The sequence below is a fragment of the Symsagittifera roscoffensis genome, chromosome 6, assembly GCF_963678635.1.
Source record: "Symsagittifera roscoffensis chromosome 6, txSymRosc1.1, whole genome shotgun sequence".
NCBI lineage: Eukaryota > Metazoa > Xenacoelomorpha > Acoela > Convolutidae > Symsagittifera > Symsagittifera roscoffensis.
In genome coordinates this window covers 27,187,071-27,206,204 of record NC_087067.1, presented here as the reverse complement: position 1 = coordinate 27,206,204, position 19,134 = coordinate 27,187,071, and the positions used below count along the sequence as shown (strand labels likewise).

The window sequence follows — 19,134 nt, the reverse complement described above, 5'->3', positions numbered from 1 at the left end:
GCAAAATTTTTCTACGAGAAACTCAAATCACTTGAAGCAGTCGATATTGGATATCAAAACTAATTGCTCAAGCCTTGATTGAACGTGACAGTATACGTGACTTGTTTGTATTCAGATTCAACTTGATTCAACAGACTTAACTCGAAGCTTCGCCAAACTTTGAAAAAACTGATTCGCCATTGCGTGGTATATCGGCTTTAATCTATATTGAAGCTTTGTGTTTAAGAGGTTGACATTATAGATCATTCGTTACGGTATAATTACTCTTTCATCTAATCGATAAGTTACTGTTTTACTCGTTGTGCTGCAGTTAAAGAATCTTGGAGCGTTATTTTGCGTTACAATAGTTCAGTTTGAAACGCAGCTCTGGAGATTGTACTGCTTTTGAAATTATAACTTGTTCGCGTTTGAAGAAATAATTGATTTGAAGGTGAGTTCAATCAAAATCCATCATTTGTGGTCTCTATATTCACGTTTTTATCCAAATATTTTATGAAATTTTTATTATATTTTAGAATAGTATCTACTAGGCGTGTCTGCCTCTGCAAGAAAATCTGCAGGTTAGGCATACAAATTTCATGAGCTTACCACGTCTGTAATGTGTTCTGATGTTTGTTAGGTTAGCGTACCGAACACCTTAACTTAATAAGGTTGCTCGTATCAGGCTGAATACTCCGACTGCCATTAAGTTTGTCAGTTTTTTCTAACTTATTGCCTGAAATTTGGAAAAAATATAGTTAAGTTAAAAAATATTTACTAGGAAAAAATATAGGTAAGTTAAAAAATATTTACTAAAGGTAAAATCTTTCATGCAGTAATTTTCCTTATGATAAGCGAAGGGCAATGCAACAGGGTTTTAGGCTTTTTTGCCGTTGAAAAATTTGCTCGAAAGTTTCCGCTGAGATCCCGGGCTCCCTTTTTGCACCTAATTAGTTCAGTACATAATGGGGAATAGTTTATTTATTTCCGGATGCAACGGAACTGGACTGATCTTATTTATATATTGGCCGCACATTAAGCAAAAAAATAACATTCGTCTACTTAAAATTGAGCATATTGCCTCAAAACTTCTGATAATCGGCATTTTTTTTCTGGACTGACTCACCTTAATTTTTTGGTTAAAATTAATGTGAATCATCTCCCCGAATAGCCTTTTTTGCCTGATCGGATCTGCAACTTGTTTCTGATCAGTTTCTGATTACCAGTTTTGTCTATAATGTTTCACATCTCGCTTTCGAAGTTTAGTTTTGAATGGTTGTCAAAGATGGAACTTTTCATGATATCTGTACGATAACAAACTTCAAAGCACTATTTGAAGTTTTCGTTTTTTTATGTCATTTTTTATTCTTCGATTAGTGTTAAGGAACGCAAACTCAGGTACCACAAAAACGCTTCGTAAAGTCATATAATATGTCACAATGAAACCTTTTCAGTCTGGACTCTGAATATAGCCAAAAGTCTGAAAAATGGTCGGCAAGTAGTTCTTTCTCAGCTCATCTTGCACAGAAACGAGAACAAATTTAAGAAAGAATTACTCTGTACTTTTTGAAACTGTTTGACTCAAAATTTTTTTGATGTTCTAGGTTACTTAAGGGATAACTAGTGGGAAAACTACTGCATTTTACAGTTTTATCTTGCTTGGTGGACTTGTTGATCATTTTGTGCTTTTTATACTGCAAGATGTTTTTAATGTTTCCTTTTTTCTCAATATATCGGGTATACGGTTAAAAACCACAATTCAGCACATAAAAAATCACACTTATTCTCAGCGAACAACTAAATCAATTAACGCCGGGTGGCCATTTTCTAGACTTTTCAACAAACGTATAATTCACCTGGGTTATTTGCGCAAGTTTATTCGATTCTTTAATTGAGATCACTGCAAAGCAAAAAATGTTAAAACTTTCGAGGAGCTGCTGTATTTACATTAGGGGCTCTAATAGTTTCTTGCGACGCCTCTAGCACGTTTGTACTTCGGTTCGACTTTTTATGGTGTGACAGGTAACGCATAGTGTGTGCTTAAATTGAGGTTTTACAGAATATTTCTATTAGGCTCAAAATATAGCAGATTTTTACAATCATTTCTTATATTCTTGTACACTGATCTATTATCAGTTTCTCTAGCAATCTTATCCTATCATTTTGACTTTTGCTCACGTTTATAAAAAAATGTTTGCTCTAAAAAGACTACTTACAAAGAAATTATCGGAATATTTTCGCTGTGGGTGATTGTTATGTTTTTTATTTTCTGAGTTCGAAATAAATTTTTCTTACACATGCGAGCTAGCTAGCATAAATTTATATTACAAAATCACTTTTTCAAACCAAAGTTGCAATCAAAAATGAACTTTGTAACCTTTTTGCCAGATAAGTGGCCATTTGGAAGAATTTGTTGCTTTTGCTATTTTTTGCACTAATATTCACTTGTTGTGGTCCACTGTTCGATTTGGTTACATAGCGAAAGTTTAATTTTTCAAGGCTTGTATATATTTCTTAAAACCATTTTAGAGCTTAGCTTTGCCATTTTCTTGCTTAGGTAATAGGATATTTTACTTGCAATAATTTTTGATCTGAGCATTTGCTGGCCAGTTTGTACCAACCGATGCGCGTGTCTAGAAAGTCAGCGAGAATTTGGAGTGTGAACGGTTTTACACTTAAATTGTAGTAGTGCCCCTGTACAGCAATCAAGAAACATCCGCGATTCGAAAACTTTCGGGATATTTTTTTCTCGACGAGTATTGCGAGACGGATATTTCTGGTTTTGGTTATTCGAAATGCTTGCTTGAAATCTTAGCACAAGGCCTAGTGTTTAAGGAGCTGTCGAGCGGAACGTTTAAAAAGGGTTAGATCAGAGCGTCTAAGAATCATTCTGAGCGACCATCGAATATTCAAAGTCGAATAGTTTCTAGAATTCTCTCTGAAAAAGTCGAAAACTTCGAAACAAAATGGACTCGATTCAACTTGAATCTGCTCGGACTGTGTCGCTCTATGAAATAACTTTAAATGTTTCAAAAAATTTTGCTCAATAGATTGCATAGAAAAACTTGATTGTTTTGCGAACATATTCGCTCTTTGAATTGATTTGAAATATTTTGAACCCTCACAGCTGGAGTGGCTTGCTTAACTTGAAATACTTCAAAAAGGTCATAACTTTTCGCGAACCGATTCGGTAATGAAATTTAAAATTTTTCAAACCTATATTTACGACTTGGCTTAAACCTATATTTACGAATTGTTCTAAGTTCATCGCTTCAATAGCTTGCTTAGAATAACTAACATTTTTCACGAAACGATTTGGTTAAAAATTCATCGTTTGATCAACCTGCATAAGAAAAACTTACTTTATGTTTTGGGAACCAATTCGCTTCATGAAATATGTTTAATTTTTCAAATGTTGTCGCCCGATAGCTTGCTAATTACATTTGAAACTGAGGATGGATTTCTGCCTAGTATAAACCGTACAATCCTCCCCCCCCCCCCCCTAAGTGACGTACCGTAGAATGTAGAAGCTCTCTCCCCCCTAGCGACGTATTAATTTTGAAAATTGATTTCGTATAAAATAATCATTTCAAACAAAAGTTATTTTAGATTTTTAGAAATAATTTTTTTTGACTAATAAGAGCAATTTAGTTTGCCCTGAATGTTGATGTATAAAAATATTAAAAAAAACCAGTACCTTATCCCCACTACATTGATTGGGGAGGGGAGGGGAGGGGAGGGGCGGGGAGGGGGGAGGTTGGCAATTGTACGAAACTGTTATGTTTGATAAAGTTCTAAACTAAGGATCTTTTAATTCAATATCAAAATTAATATATTTTATAATAAATTTTAATTTAAATCAAATATAGTAAGCGGCATGGTTCGCTGCAAACTAATCAATAACTTATTCAGTTGAATTCCCGGAGCATCAGATTAAGTAGTCCAATTAAATTATTCAAAGCCTCAAAAGGTCTAGCTATCCAAATTGAATATGGTACCAAATTGACCAACCAAATCACACAATAACATTTTTTTTGCGATTTTGAATAGTTTTTGTTTGACGAGCAGTTTTGGTCTCAACTCCGTGTATAGAATTCAAAAAGACCGCTGCAGCACAAAAAAGTACTGCATGTGTCAAAAAAACTTACAGAGCTTTGAATTTTGAAATTGCGATTTTTTTGTTTGATTCACAGCCCCCAAACCAATATCGTATTCAACTTTGAGTTTTGATGAGGACTATTAGGAATAGACAGCTTCCTTCTATGCAATTTAAAAAACTTTTCACTTCTAAATACTTCGAAGCGCTGAAAAAAAGTTCCTGCTTAGGCGTTGTGCAATCTGACAAGCTCTAAAAAACGTGCATAATTTATTAAATATGTGAATACGATGTCAAGAAATCGATATCTCAAACTGGTTTTAAAAATTTCGAAGTCATTCTTCTTCTGTAAAAATTGATGTTTCGAAGTCATTCTTCTTCTGTAAAAATTGATGTCATCAAATTAAACATGACTGCTCGAATCAGGGCGAAGCCCTGAATGTTCCGACTGCCTTTTAAGGTTTATGGAGCAATAATAACCTTAAAAAATTCAATGAATTAAAACAAAATGAAAAAAAAATTTCTAAAATTTGAAAATTTTTATGAAAATCATCCCCCCACCAGCCATATAAAGTACAAAAGGATAGATTTCGCTCCTTGTAACAAACCAATTATGGCAAATAAGCTTCTTTCAACCAATTTGGAACAATTTCTAAGACGGATTAACTCTCCTCTTACGCGTTAATAGCGCGAAATATATCGCGCGTTAATTGTCCTAAATTGGCCAAAATGCTAATCTTTAAACCCCCATAACTTTACGAAAAATGATCACAGGTGAAATATCATTTCAAATTTGAGCTCAGGACAACAATACCTTTCGAGTGATATTTAAAAAATTCCGTCAAAAATGGCTAGTTAAAAAGTCGAAATTTGTCTGAAGAAAAAAAACCCACCCCGAGCACAAATATTCCGTTACTTTCGTATCGAAAGTCGGAACAATAAGGCAAGCAAATTGATCCCATTGAAACCAGCACTAATTTTATATGCAATTATTCACGTGGTTGTAGAATTGTACTTCTGGAACAGCAACCGTCTATCTTTAGAAGAAAAACCATAGCCTAATGGAGTCATGAACAAATTTAAAACAATGACTCTGAAACAAGCATGAAACAGGGAAAATGATTCTTACAGGATCAGTTTCAATAAATAAGCAAAGAAATCGAAAATTGAAAACTTTAGCGGGAAAATAGATGAAAGCATAAAATCTTTACGCCAACGTAATATATTTTATATTTTATCTGTAATTTGAGTAATCATAAAATCTGTTGAAAGCGGTTCTAAAATACTGTATAGCACTTAAATCCAACTGGCGGTGAATGTTTCAGCGGCAGCTTTGATTTTTTTTGTTCCGAACTATCATTTTAGGTGGTTAAACTTCATCATTTCATTTTCAAGTTGGTTTTCTAAGTCGAACTTGAAAAACAGTTTGGCCATGTGACAGTATTTTTGCCGAGTTAGAGTATCTCTTGACATTGCTAGAATGTAGATCGCTGATCAAAACTGTTTTAGTATGGATAATTTTCTTAATTCTGATTTTTCCCATATATTACTTCGCGAAACGAAAACTAAGTCTTATAATATAAAACTATCCCATTTAATTTTTTGAGTTAATGTTAAACGAATTCCCAAATAATATAAAGATAAATTGAAAAAGATAAACAGATAAATAAAACAGAAAGTCTTAATGTAGTTAACCTTGTTAACTATTTCCCGCCCTATTGCTAAAGGAGGTAAATTCATTACAAGATAGAAAATCTCACATGCTACACAGCTTAATTTGTTTGTTACAGGGGTGGCAATTTTTCTAGGCACCAGGGGTGGATTTATGAAGGGATGACCCCTTCCCCCCCCCCCCCCAGGGATTCGACCCCCTGCCGACCCAAAGGGTCCCCCTTTTGTACTATGTAGAGATATCCATTTTTGGTTGACGGACCCCAAAATTTTTCTGACGGCGCCTTTTTCTGAAGACCATCAAATCCTTAAAAAAACCTTAAAAGATTTTTTGAAAGTTTTTTTTAAAAAATCTTGTGTTGAGGAAAATGGGATAATGTCATAGCCCATTGTATGTCTCTTCGGCCTTCAGCAAGTGCCTTCAGTAATAATCTTTTTCAGAAGTTCTGACTTCTTTTGCCTAGGCAAAGTTTTTTTTCATTTCCTCAGAACGCGATTTTGGCTTTTTGTTGATATCCCTAATTTGCTTTCCATTTTTTTTTGATATTCCACTTTCCTTTGTCTAATTTCATTGGCGATTTCGTTGTATTATTAGAATCTCATGCATTTTATTTGGTGACCAATTCTCCGTCAGATGAGTCAGCGGGCGTATACCGGGAGGACTTAATTGTGCTCAATATCTACTGATTGTTTTTTGAAATAGCCGCACCAGTAGTTGAAGTTTTCCGATTATTTGTTCCTATCTTGAAGGAAATTGTTTGTGAATTTCAAATTACACACTGTAGAAGAGCTTCAGAATGATCACTGCTGTACTTCAAAGACTGAACAGTTCATCTAGGAGGGTCTCTAAGTGAGCTGTAAGCTCAAAAAAGGCTTTGATGTATTTGATCTCACTAGAAAAATAATGAAGAAAAAATGGTTGATTTTTTTCAGACCCAGCATGTCATCAACAGTCCTCTGGGCCGCCCAGCTGGACTTTTTCTGTTCCCACGTACTCCTCATTCCAGATGCGAGAGATTTGAAGAGGAGGGACCCGGTGGCACTGCTGCACCTGCTGGCCGAGAGGATGCACATCAGGTGTCCATTCAACAACATCTGGGACGCCACCAACAGCATGTTTCTAGGAGACAAGCGATTCAAGGCAATTTTTTCTCATCACCCCAAAAAAGATCTCCAAACAAAACAAAAAATCACATGCTCTATTACCGTTCCCCTTCACTACCGACGAACATAGATTTCGCGCTAGAACCACAGATTTTAAAAGGTTGCAGATGAAGCTCAAATGTATATGGAATTGGGCAATGGCTTGCATGCGAAATCTTAAAACAATCGAGAGGCAATGTTAACTTAAGTTTCATATGATAAAAATAATGAGCAAAATAATATGTGGGTACTTTGTACTATTTTGAGATATCCATTTTTGACTGATTGACCTTAAAGTTTTTCTAAAGGCGCCTTTAGCGCAAATATATACTAATTTTGAGGGGAGAGCGCGCGCCGAAAAAACGCAATTTTTTGGTCAACTTGATTTTTCAACAATTTGCCTGCGGCGCGGAAAATTTTGTCCTAAAATAGGGTCTTTATAGTGATTTGAGAGAGCTCAGAAAATCAATTTGGTCGACTTAAAAAAGAAAAGCCGATCTATTCTTTCTAATGTAATTGCTGTTAACAAAAGTTTGCAAAAAATAATTGCATTGTAAAATTCCTAGCAATTCATCACCAAAAAAAACAGAAAACACAAATAATTTTGTTTGAAAAGATGAGTGTGATCGGAACATTCGGTGCTATTTGCACACTGACTGGCTGTTGATTGAAATCTAGAAGTGTTTTTAGGTCGCTCCCTACCAACTCTACACTTCCCCTCTGATCACTCGACTGCTCCTGGGTCAAGGGGGCACATGCACTATGCTCAGCACAATTTTAGTTGCCCTAATGAAACATCTGGGCTATGATGCGTACATGGGAATGGGAATCACCAGGAACAAAGTGGGAATGGAGATGTTGCACTGCATTGCGCTGGTCAGAACTGTCACTGGATCCGATGATGTTTGGTAAGGTGTTCTGTTCACATCCGTAACCTCATATGGAATGCGTCTCCTGGGTTGCGTGCAATAAATGAAATAATTTATGGAATCAGTAAATCGAATTTTGCTGATACTCATTACACATGTGCAGCGTACTCTAATACTACAATTCAACTTTTTTCCAACCTTATTCGCAAAGATAAGTGCTCATTTGGTCGCACGTTTGGTATAGTTCCGACCACAGGCAATTTAGTAGCATCTGTTTCTGTTTTATTGGTGGCTATGTAAGTGTTAGTTCCTGGTTCATAAAAAAGCTTTATGAAAATGTATGGGACATGGTGTTTACACTTGCGAGCAGCTAGTGTTTTAGTACGAACCTTCTTTTTTTTCTAAACTAACTCGCAAGTAAAAGGGTTCATTAAAAGCAGAAAGTTTTAACTTGTTTGCTGGTACTTTTGCAATAAGAACGATCTGGCATTGGAAATTTTATAGCATTTTTTCTCTGCCTTATTTTTGGCTAATGATTGTGTTGAATTCAGCTTGCGTGGCTCAGTGGTTAGTGCGTGAGACTCATAATCTCTAGGTCGCGGATCGAATGCGAAACGTAACCGCATTTTTACTAATTTGAGGCTTATTTATATTTTTTATTGCATTTTAAAAACTACTTATTGTCGTGTTCTCTTTAGTGTTGTCGTCGTTAAGCGGCCACTTGTTTCATTTTTGAGAGCTGCTTTTTTGTCGTTTTCTCGACAAAATTTTGTATAGTTTTCTTAAAAACTTAGTTTTGCTTTAAAAATTTTCGGCGATTTTTTCTAGTAAGTGGTAACAATGGACAGATCGGCTGCTCCCCTATGTGCCTGCATATTCCGCTACTCTCTTTTTATCATATACCAGGTTCTGCGGTCTTCGAAAGTTTCAGCTGTGGAAATTATTGACCCATTGTTTCGATTGTTTTCTTTTTCTCAAAAAATTTTCGACAAAATCAGAGATCAAGGGTTCAATCGAGAGATTATTTTATAGGAATCTCCCATGAGTATGTGGCTACGACTTGAATTTTGTAGAAAGTAATTTTGGCTTGAGATGTTCTGTCATTTTTGTCTTTTTTGAAACTATTCTTCAAAATCTGGGATTAAGTGTTCAGGCTTAAGAACTGGTTGTGGCCCTTCTTTTTCTAGAAATATTTTTCTTTTTCTTTGACATTTGATCGTTTTTGCAACTTTTTGTTTTTTTTATTCTGCAAAATGTCCTTCCGAATCTAGTTCAATCGAAACAACAGATTAGGGTTATCTTGTCTGCATATTCGGCGACGCCTTAATTTTGAAAAAAAAACGGACTTAGAGAATGTCCAAATTTTGATTGCGATTTTAGTCAAAAAGAAGAAATCGTCAGGATCTTCCTTTTTAGCGGCTACTTTCTAATTAATCTTTGTAGACTAAAAGTAATGGCCTTAAGAAGTTTTTTTTTGATTTTTCGACCGTTTTTGTGAAACTTTTTCACTTTTTTTGGTAACTAATCTGCTAAATCTGGGATTGAAGGTTTTACAAAAAAATGAATTCTGGGTATCTTTTGTGCACAAGTGATTTTTCTTTAAAATAGTAGGGAAATCGCTATGGATGTGTGAAAACTACATTTTTTGACTGGTAAAATGTTTTTTTTTTGTAAACCTGCTTTCAAAAGTTTTATATTGTCTGCTGCTAAATTCTACATTTACATTTACCCTTGCGAAGCAATGTGTTATAGTACGAACTTTCTTTTTTTTCCAAGCTAAGTCGCAAATATTGTTGCGAATTATGTTGCGACTAAATCGCAATTACTGTTGCCATTTAAAGGAGCAATATTTGCTGCGTCGAGTTTGCTGCATCGAATTGTCAATAATATATTTTGATATTTTTTCCTGTTCGATGAAATTAGGCATTATGAGAATGTTATTTTTTAAAAAATTTTTTGAGACGCTTTGGAAAATTTCAGTTTTTCTCAAAAACTACTGCACCAATTTTCAAAAGAGTGGTACCTATAGGAAATCCGCCCACTCTCCTGTTTGCGTGCATACTCCCCTACTCTCTTTCTTTTCTCACACCACTTTCTACAGCCTTCGAAAAAATGTGTGGGGAACTTTTGACCCAAATTTTTGGATTTTCGCATTGTCTCGAAAGCTAATCGTGCAAATCTTAGATTTTGGGTTCAACGGATAGAACAGTTTGTGGGCATAAGTGTCGAATTTTTGGTTTCTTAACCGTAACAGTTATATGGCCCTAGAAAAAAGGTTTCTTAACCTTCAAAAGAATTTTTGGTTTCTTAACCGTAACAGTTATATGGCCCTCAAAAAAGGTTTCGAATTTTTGGTTTCTTAACCGTTTTTCAAACTTTTTGACTTTTCTCGAAAAGTACCGTCCCAAATCAGAGATTTTGTTTTCAATAGGTAGAACGGGTTGTGGGAAGCTTTCCTGCATCAGCGGTTACGCCCAATTTTTTTTTACCCAAAAGGTTTTGACCCTCAGAAAAGTCGAATTTTTGACTGTTTTTTGAAACTTACTGACTTCTTTCGAAAACAACACTCCCGAATCTGAGATATCGGTTTCAGTGTCAAGAACGGGCTGTGAGAAGCAGCTCCACTGTATAAGCGGTTAAGCCCAATTTTTTACTCAAAAAGTTATGAACCTCGGAAAATTTAAATTTTCGATTCTTTAACCGTTTTTTGAAATTTACTGACTTCTCTCGAAAACTACCCACCCCAATCTAATGAGCATTGTTTTAAGCATCTTTTAACTTAGCAAGCTCTTGTAATCACTTCAATTTTCAAGAAAACTGAAGTAATTGATAAAGTTAACAGATTTTGAAGTCATTAAATTGGGATTTACTTTTCTTGCTATAGGTCTGTTTTCGAAATTACACTTGTCCTTCCGCATCAACACAAAACTTTCAAAAATGATGAAACAGGTATTTCAAGCTTTAGCTTGCCTGTAGTTGCACCTTTGATTTTTAGTTGCACCTATACAGCTTATTGATAACATGTGCTTTGACATTTGAATAGTTTTAAGTTTACACAGTTGATGCATTTTTAATTCATCAAGTGAACCGAAGAAAGCTATTTGTTTCAAACAACATAACAATAATAAAATCTCGGTTTCAGAAATTTTCTAACTCATTATATCTCGCTATTTTCTGAAATGCTTAATTTCACATAATATGGCTTAAGGATTTGCGATTTTGACATGCAAAATTGTATCTGTTTGTATTTGATGCTAGTTATGCTGCATCTAATTGGCAATTTATTAGCATATGTAGCTGCATTATTGGTAGCTAGTTTTTTGGAATTCAAGCATCCGTGGTTGAATGGTTAGTGCTTGAGACTCAAATTTGCTAGGTAGCAGAATTTTGCTAATTCGAGTTTTTGCTAAGCCTCGAGTTTTTGCAAATTCGAGGCTTATTTCTACTTTTTCTTATGTCACTTGATAGATGCTGCGAGAGCTGCTTTTTGGTCGTGTTCTCGCAAGTGTTTGCGAAGCGCAGCTTCGCCTCTATGTTCATAGTTGTAATACGTTTTGGCTGTTGTCGTTCTTCTTGATCTGTCATGGGAAAAGTACGCGAGGCAGTGCTCTCGAGTTAAGATAAATTATATTCTAAACCGTACAGGGGGATTATTCAGGATCCTATTTTAAAGTACATTATAGGAATTTAACCTTACTCGCTGCTAAAATTCATTGTTTTGTGAAATTTGCGGCTCAAATGAACTGCACTTCAAATTTAACTTCATGTTGAACTGAAGCCCACTGCCATATTGACAGCTTTTTTAACTTCACGGCGAGTGGTATGAGCTTCCAAGTTACAAGTGTGGCCTTCGCCCTCCTTTTTCAGCAAAATTTATCTGGAGCGTTATGAGGTCTTGTTACAAACTATCCTCAATAATTTCATCAATTTCTTCGCACTCCCATTATCACTCATTATGCTTAACCTTCGTATCATTACAATATATTCATAAAAAGTATCAAGCTGGTTCAACAGTGTTTAGCTGGGCCACTTGCTTACTTCCAAGCAACCTGTGCAATAAATGAAGGCCTGTGCAATAAACAGCACTTTGAGTTTTCTCCAATTAGTTTTCGCAAAATAAAAAAATACATTTTTCGGCTCGTGGAAAATCTGAAAACAACGCATTGATAGACGTCTGTTCGCAATCGAGCAGAATAAAATCAAGAGTTTTTTTTTGTGTTCATCATAAAATGGAATGCACGATTCAAAATTCTATCCGCATGCCCAGTTATGTTGTACTCCACTTGGCCTATTTTTTTGCGTTAAGCGTTATCAGGTCCAAATTCACAAACCAAAATGTTATTTGCCTGATCAAGAGCCAGCTGAGAAGTTTTTGCAATATCTTTGACTGTAGATGGCGCTGATTCTATAAATCGTGGTCTTTGAATGGTTCTTGCAACTGACGTAGGTTTTGGTGGCGGTTTATGCTTTAAAAGTGACGTACAAACTTGCAACGATCTCTTAGATACATCCCGCGTATAAATGTCCCTCGGAGGTTCCAAATTGGTTTTTAGCTTTCTTTCTAATAGCATTTTTCATTCTTATAGAATGGTTTTCATTTTTAATCCCTAGACATTGAATGAAACTGTCTCATTGTGCAAGTCTCTGTAGTGATACCTTGTCAGTCATGATGTATTTTATTGAGTAATTAATAAATAATTCTGAGTTTTTTGACCTGGTTTCGCCTTTTTTTGCTTCATCGATATGTTCTTTACTGTTACGGTAAGAGACCTGCCTGTTGTTTCGACCATTAAAAAATAGGAGAGACTTTGTATTCGGGTGTGTTTTAGTTTCTTTTTTTTTTGTGTTTCTCGCAAAATCAGGTGCCACAAATAATCATTGGAATAAGTCGAATGGTTTCATGTTTAATTCTTTAGTCGTGATTCGAGCGACATTACAAAATTTCAAAAAGCTGTCCCAGTGTCGACAGAAATTGGTTTGAAATTTTTGAGTTTTAGTCTCATTACTTTCGAGTGAGTAACGCGATCGAGTAGAATTAGTTCGTTATACGAAAATTGGTTATATTGGCTTGGAAAATTGGTTAAAAAGATTGATTTTACAAAAACATATTTTTTTACGAATAAAACAACTGTTTTTGAGCGAAGGCAAAGCAACACAAGGATAGACGATTGTTGTGCAAATAGCACAGGACGTTCCGACCACATTCATAGAACAACAGCAAAGAATTTTTTCTTCAAAATTTTAGAGTAGTTTTATGTTGTTCGTGGTGCGATGAGAAAGCTTTTAAAACACGTAGAAAGTTAGTGATTTAGACATAATCAACAACAATTGTCTTCGAAAATGATTAAACAAAAAATTTCTAATTTTATTCCACAAAAAGTTTTTGAAGAACATTTTGAATTGCATAGGAAACGCTAAATGAAACATCAAAATTTTTTTTATTTTTCGTAAAATCAGTTTCATTTAGCGCTTCCTAGCAATAAAAATGTTCTTCAAAAATTAAGTGTGGAATAAAATTAGATTTTTTTGTTTAGATGTATTTCAGTCATGATGTATTTTATTGAGTAATTAATAAATAATTCTGAGTTTTTTGACCTGGTTTCGCCTTTTTTTGCTTCATCGATATGTTCTTTACTGTTACGGTAAGAGACCTGCCTGTTGTTTCGACCATTAAAAAATAGGAGAGACTTTGTATTCGGGTGTGTTTTAGTTTCTTTTTTTTTTGTGTTTCTCGCAAAATCAGGTGCCACAAATAATCATTGGAATAAGTCGAATGGTTTCATGTTTAATTCTTTAGTCGTGATTCGAGCGACATTACAAAATTTCAAAAAGCTGTCCCAGTGTCGACAGAAATTGGTTTGAAATTTTTGAGTTTTAGTCTCATTACTTTCGAGTGAGTAACGCGATCGAGTAGAATTAGTTCGTTATACGAAAATTGGTTATATTGGCTTGGAAAATTGGTTAAAAAGATTGATTTTACAAAAACATATTTTTTTACGAATAAAACAACTGTTTTTGAGCGAAGGCAAAGCAACACAAGGATAGACGATTGTTGTGCAAATAGCACAGGACGTTCCGACCACATTCATAGAACAACAGCAAAGAATTTTTTCTTCAAAATTTTAGAGTAGTTTTATGTTGTTCGTGGTGCGATGAGAAAGCTTTTAAAACACGTAGAAAGTTAGTGATTTAGACATAATCAACAACAATTGTCTTCGAAAATGATTAAACAAAAAATTTCTAATTTTATTCCACAAAAAGTTTTTGAAGAACATTTTGAATTGCATAGGAAACGCTAAATGAAACATCAAAATTTTTTTTATTTTTCGTAAAATCAGTTTCATTTAGCGCTTCCTAGCAATAAAAATGTTCTTCAAAAATTAAGTGTGGAATAAAATTAGATTTTTTTGTTTAATCATTTCCGAAGTCAATTTTTGTTGATTATGTCTAAATCACTAACATTCTACGTGTTTTTAAAATTTTCGCGTCCCTCAACGAACAAAAAAAACTTCTCTAAAATTTAGAACAACAGCAAAGAAAAAATTCTTTGCTGTTGTTCTATGAATGTGGTCGGAACTTTCTGTGCTACTTGCACAACAATCCTCTATCCTTTTTTGATTTGTCTTCGCTCAAAAACAGTTGTGCTATTCCTAAGAAAATGTCTCTATAATGCATTCAAAATTTTTTGTGTCTCCGGCGCTTTTGGTCTGGAGATTACGATTACGCCTGGGGCGGCAAAGGTCCTGGTTCGAATCTGACAGGACCTGTTTTTTTTCTATAGATAATTATTCCGGTTAGAAAAATTTATCGGCTTATTATTTGTCTGCTTGGATTTTGTCGGCGTAGTCGCCACATCGTAGAATGTTTTTTTTTTTGTTGTACGCAAAATTTTAGTTGCTTTTAGTGTCCCGATTTTTTTCATTTTTTTGCCGTTTGTTATTTTACTAACCTTGGCTTCTTATATTTTCGTTTTTTGTTTTTTTTTATCGCTCAAAAATGTTTTTCTGCCCAAATGGTTTCGGCTTATTTTTTTATCGAAAAGCACTAGCTGTTTTTGAGTTGTTTCAATGGAAACGTAATTTCTATGCGCCCCTTTAGATTGCACAAAATGCTAAAAAAAAACTCTTTATATAATATATAGATTTCATGACAACAATTTTCTTGGGTTTTGGATTTTTTTTTACTTTTTCCGCTTCGTAGGTTTTGGCTGATATTAAATATGCTGAATGGCCTCATATTAGTCTTTCGACGAGCGAAAAAAATTGTATATGCGTGTGTGTGTGTTTTGAGGGCAAGGGGGACTTGATAACTGTTCGGTGTCAAGGGTTTCTGATAAGGTGTTTTTCGGCTTTGTTACCGCTTAATTAACTTTTTCTCCGATGCTAATTTCATATTCTGTTTATGCGTTTTTTTTTGCAAAACTAGCCTTATTCATTCTGATAGATATATTTTTTCGAAATTTTTTTGCTACTTAGTGGCTTTCTTGTTTTGTATCGCAATTTGATTCTTGAACACGAATATTTGATTCTTGAACACGAAGAATATTTCCCCGATGACTACAAATTATTTGATCAATTAATCATCCTTTATATAAGTTATTCACTTTAAGCATGATGATTCATTTAGGTTGATAGACCCTGGAACGCGTCTGGCACCCCTGTTCCAAGCAGTACCGTTGCACAAAGTCAAATCTCAGGGATCTGTAGAACTAGGACGGAGTTCGTTCGTCATGAACAAATTCGTTTACTCTCACGATACTAACACATATTTCCGGTACTATAAACATTTGGGGGAGGGTGACGAATACTCAATGTTCTACGAAACAGACGAAGAAGAGTATTGTATGAAAACTCCTGATGATCCTGGAGTTTTAGACTTCACACAAGTTGGAACGAAGAAACGATTGGTCGAATACTTGAAATGCCGCCAGCGATCCAAAATAGATGTCGGTGCGTTTTGGGAGCAAAATTTCATACTGACTGGTTTTAAGAATGGAAAGGCTGTGGTTTTTGTGAATAATAAACTGCGTCTTGAAGACGAAAACGGAGTTCTACAAGAGTCAGTTTTAGAGTCAAAAGAACAACTTAAAACTGTTCTATTTACCAATTTTCCTCTGTTGAAATGTCCAGAAGCTATGCTTTTTATTGACAGTTTGTGGAACTCAAAGTATGGAGCACATTTGTAAAATATACTTTTAAAATCTATATTTTCTGTAGGCGATTTTCGGCACAATATATTTTTAATTTTCGCTTGCTTTGATAAAACAAAGTTAGGTTCTTCTGAGTCGAAAAAAAAACAAACATTCTTTATCAAGGTGAATTATCATGGTGTGCAAGAAGTTGACGAAGAAGAACTTCAAAATTCGTCATTTTCTGTAACGTATATCTAAAACAAAATAAATCATGTTAAAAATTTTTTGAAAATCCATTTTCGCTTAGCTTTGGGTGGATATGCGTGTTTTTTGGATGATTCCGATTCGTGAATTGATTTAACGCATTTTGATTTTAAATTTTGAAAATTGTTTACTGATATCTTGATTTACCAATGAACATTATCTATATACTCATATCAAATCACTGGGTTTTGGCCATTTTTCAGCGAGAATTTTTGTTATTTTAGCGTTTTTTTTTGTTTGCTTCATTTTAGTTCGCACTTGCGTTATTTTAGCTAGCTCTTTCCCGTACACTTGGTCATTTTTAACCGAACTCAGCGCTTCAAACAGCCTGTGCAGTGATTAAATAGATCGAAACTTAACGAATTTAGGTGATAAATTTCAAGTGGTGGTAGGTTCAATTCGAATAGCTGGATCGCTTTTTGTTATACTTCGCACAATATTTATAATTTGTTTCAAAAGTCACAAGAAAAGTAAAATCCTAATTTTTGAATAGCATTTGATCTGGCAGAGTAATCTGTATACAATATCTACCGTAGTAGTAGTGCAAATGATTGAAAATGAAATGACAATATTGTGCATTATAGTTCTCCAATTTAATACATGAGCTATAATCAAAATTACATCATATTGTTACATATCACCGGAATTTGTCGCCTAGAAAAAATTAACCGAACAGCTGTGTTTTTGTGGAGCCAATTCTTGATCAATTATGAGTTCATTCACGTAAGCTCTGGAGCCAAAATTGTCTGGTGGTTTAGCGCATTTTCAAGTATCAATATCGGGTATCTGCATATGTCGTAGTTTTTCTAAGTATTGATGTTCAAGTCGTTCGTCAGAATTAAAAAAAAAATTCTTGTAATGTTTTTGCTTGAGTATTTAAAGGGCCGCTTCGCCTTGAGAACTCAATTTTAAGCTTATTATGAAACGCTATGCCCTGCATCTAGACGAGACAACTTATGATGGGAAAATTCGCATTGAATTCTAGATATCCTATGTTGTTTTCGGCAAGAAAACTTCTCGTTACCTTTGTCATCGAACAACTTTTTTAGTTTAATTACAGCTAAATTAAGTTTGTTGACCGCCTTAAATGTTTTTTTTTTGTTTGTGTTGGAGAGCGAAGGTCACTTTTGGTCACTTTTTATGTTGTTTTGGTCACTTTTTACAAAATTTTGACGGCCATTTTTTACTCTTTCACTATGTGGTCAGTCTGCTGTTGGCAATGGTCTTACATTTCTGCTTGTGTTCGGGCAGTGCAGCTTTGCTTCGGTTGATTGGAATCAAATAGTGCGTTTAACCTTAAAACCACAGAATGAGTGCAACAAAACGAAAATGAAAAAGAAAATTAGTCTTTGATTATCCCAGTGTGTGTGAAAATTCTGTGAATTTAGGAATGTTTTCCATGTTTATCACTCGTAGAACAGCGCTCATTTGAATTATCCGGATAAAACGAATAAAACTTGAAAATTGAAACGCTTTTTTTTCTCATTTGTTTATTTAAGATCATACGGTCATGTAGGGTATCGAAGATGATGAAGACGAAACTTGTTTTTAGTTTAAACAAAGATAATACGGTGCAATTTATTTGAGATATTCAGACCCAAAAATTGAACCCAAAAACAATCATTTTTGGCTTTTTTTCAAGCAACAGTTACGCCAGACTTACCGGATCAGTTGCCATCAAAACTATGTCAAAGTGAGCCTTTTATGTAGCCCAACAATGTTTTACAAAGGTATAATTTCCGAAAATGTGCGCAAACTATTAAAATTTGATTATCTTATGCACAAAAATCACCTTATTGGCTATCAAACAAAAATAAGCTAACTAATGCTAAGTTGAGAAGATTATACCCCTTTGTTGGGCTATTTAAGATGCTTGCAGTGATATAGTTTTGTCAGCAATTGAACAATTAGTTTTGGCGTAACTTTTGATTTGATGAAGAAAAAAAACGATCCTTTTGAGGTAAAATTTTGGGCCTGACATTCGTTTACAAATTTGCACCTCATTAATTCTGTTAAAATTCTAAGCAAGTTTTGTCGTCATCAGTTTTTGTCTAAAATCAACACAATTTGAGAATAACGCGTTTTTTCCGAGTTTTGTCCGAATAGTTTAAATCAGCGCTTATTTTACTCCGCGCAAACGTCCATTAGGTCAATTAAGGTATCGAAATGTTGATATGACAGACTTCATTTTGATCCTAAACAAAGCAAATGTTTGAAAAGTTTTGATTGTGTGGAAATATTGGTCTGATATTTATGCTTCCCATATTGTTCTTTTTGCAAGGGAGTCTCAAGAAATCAGCTCCTCTCACCGTCTTGGTTTATTTTTTGAGAACTCAGTTCCAAAGGTCACAAATTATTAGAAAATTTAATAAGTAAACCAGATCAGAAAATTTTGAGGTAAACCCCTCTAGATTATCGACCTATCAGAATGCAGCAAAATTCGAATGACAAATAGAAGGTTCTAGTGCTAACTTACTGCTTTTATTTATAGGGGTGGCAATTATTTAGTCGATACCATAGTAGATCCAAGTCGATACCATAGTAGATCCAATCCCCATAGTAGATTGTTAAGTAGATCCAAAATGTTCATAAGGGTTGTATGGTTATAAAATTTGTGCATCGTTTTGTATGACATTTGAAATTATATCGTTTTCATTTCTTACTTCTGGTTCCCTGGTCATCAACATTTGTTCGAAAAAGGCGCCGCTAAACTGGCAGCAAATAAGTGGCAAGTGGGGAAAGCAGACACCAAGGAGTTACTAAGAAGTACTCGAATGATTTGTTGAGCGTGAATTTGTGTTTGTGGATTGTTTCATACATTTCGAAAACTGATAATCCCTGTAAAGATTCAAGTTGGCGCTTTCACTAGTTTTCCGGAGACAGAAAAAAAAATGAAAAATTATGTGGCCTTGGCAAAAGAAAATATTTGTTCCTGCGTTCAGAACAAAGAAAAAAAATTACATATAACCGGCCCGTTTAAT

General features: G+C 34.6%; 1 protein-coding gene across 1 annotated transcript; it reads left to right on the top strand.

Moving 5' to 3' along the window:
* The first annotated feature begins 263 nt into the window (after positions 1–263).
* On the top strand, positions 264–16,390 carry LOC134847520 (uncharacterized). The gene is made up of 4 exons (XM_063864572.1): positions 264–430; positions 6,680–6,887; positions 7,580–7,797; positions 15,385–16,390. Exons 2-4 carry the CDS (start codon positions 6,687–6,689, stop codon positions 15,941–15,943), a joined length of 978 nt encoding a protein of 325 aa, XP_063720642.1. The 5' UTR covers positions 264–430; positions 6,680–6,686; the 3' UTR covers positions 15,944–16,390.
* Positions 16,391–19,134: the final 2,744 nt, after the last annotated feature.

Bases quoted from the DNA above. Each gene is read 5' to 3' on its own strand.
- LOC134847520 (XM_063864572.1), top strand. From the start codon at position 6,687: ATGTCATCAACAGTCCTCTGGGCCGCCCAGCTGGACTTTTTCTGTTCC. The intron at 6,888-7,579 runs GCAATTTTTTCT...AAGTGTTTTTAG, and splicing joins TAGGAGACAAGCGATTCAAG to GTCGCTCCCTACCAACTCTA. The intron at 7,798-15,384 runs GTAAGGTGTTCT...TGATTCATTTAG, and splicing joins ACTGGATCCGATGATGTTTG to GTTGATAGACCCTGGAACGC.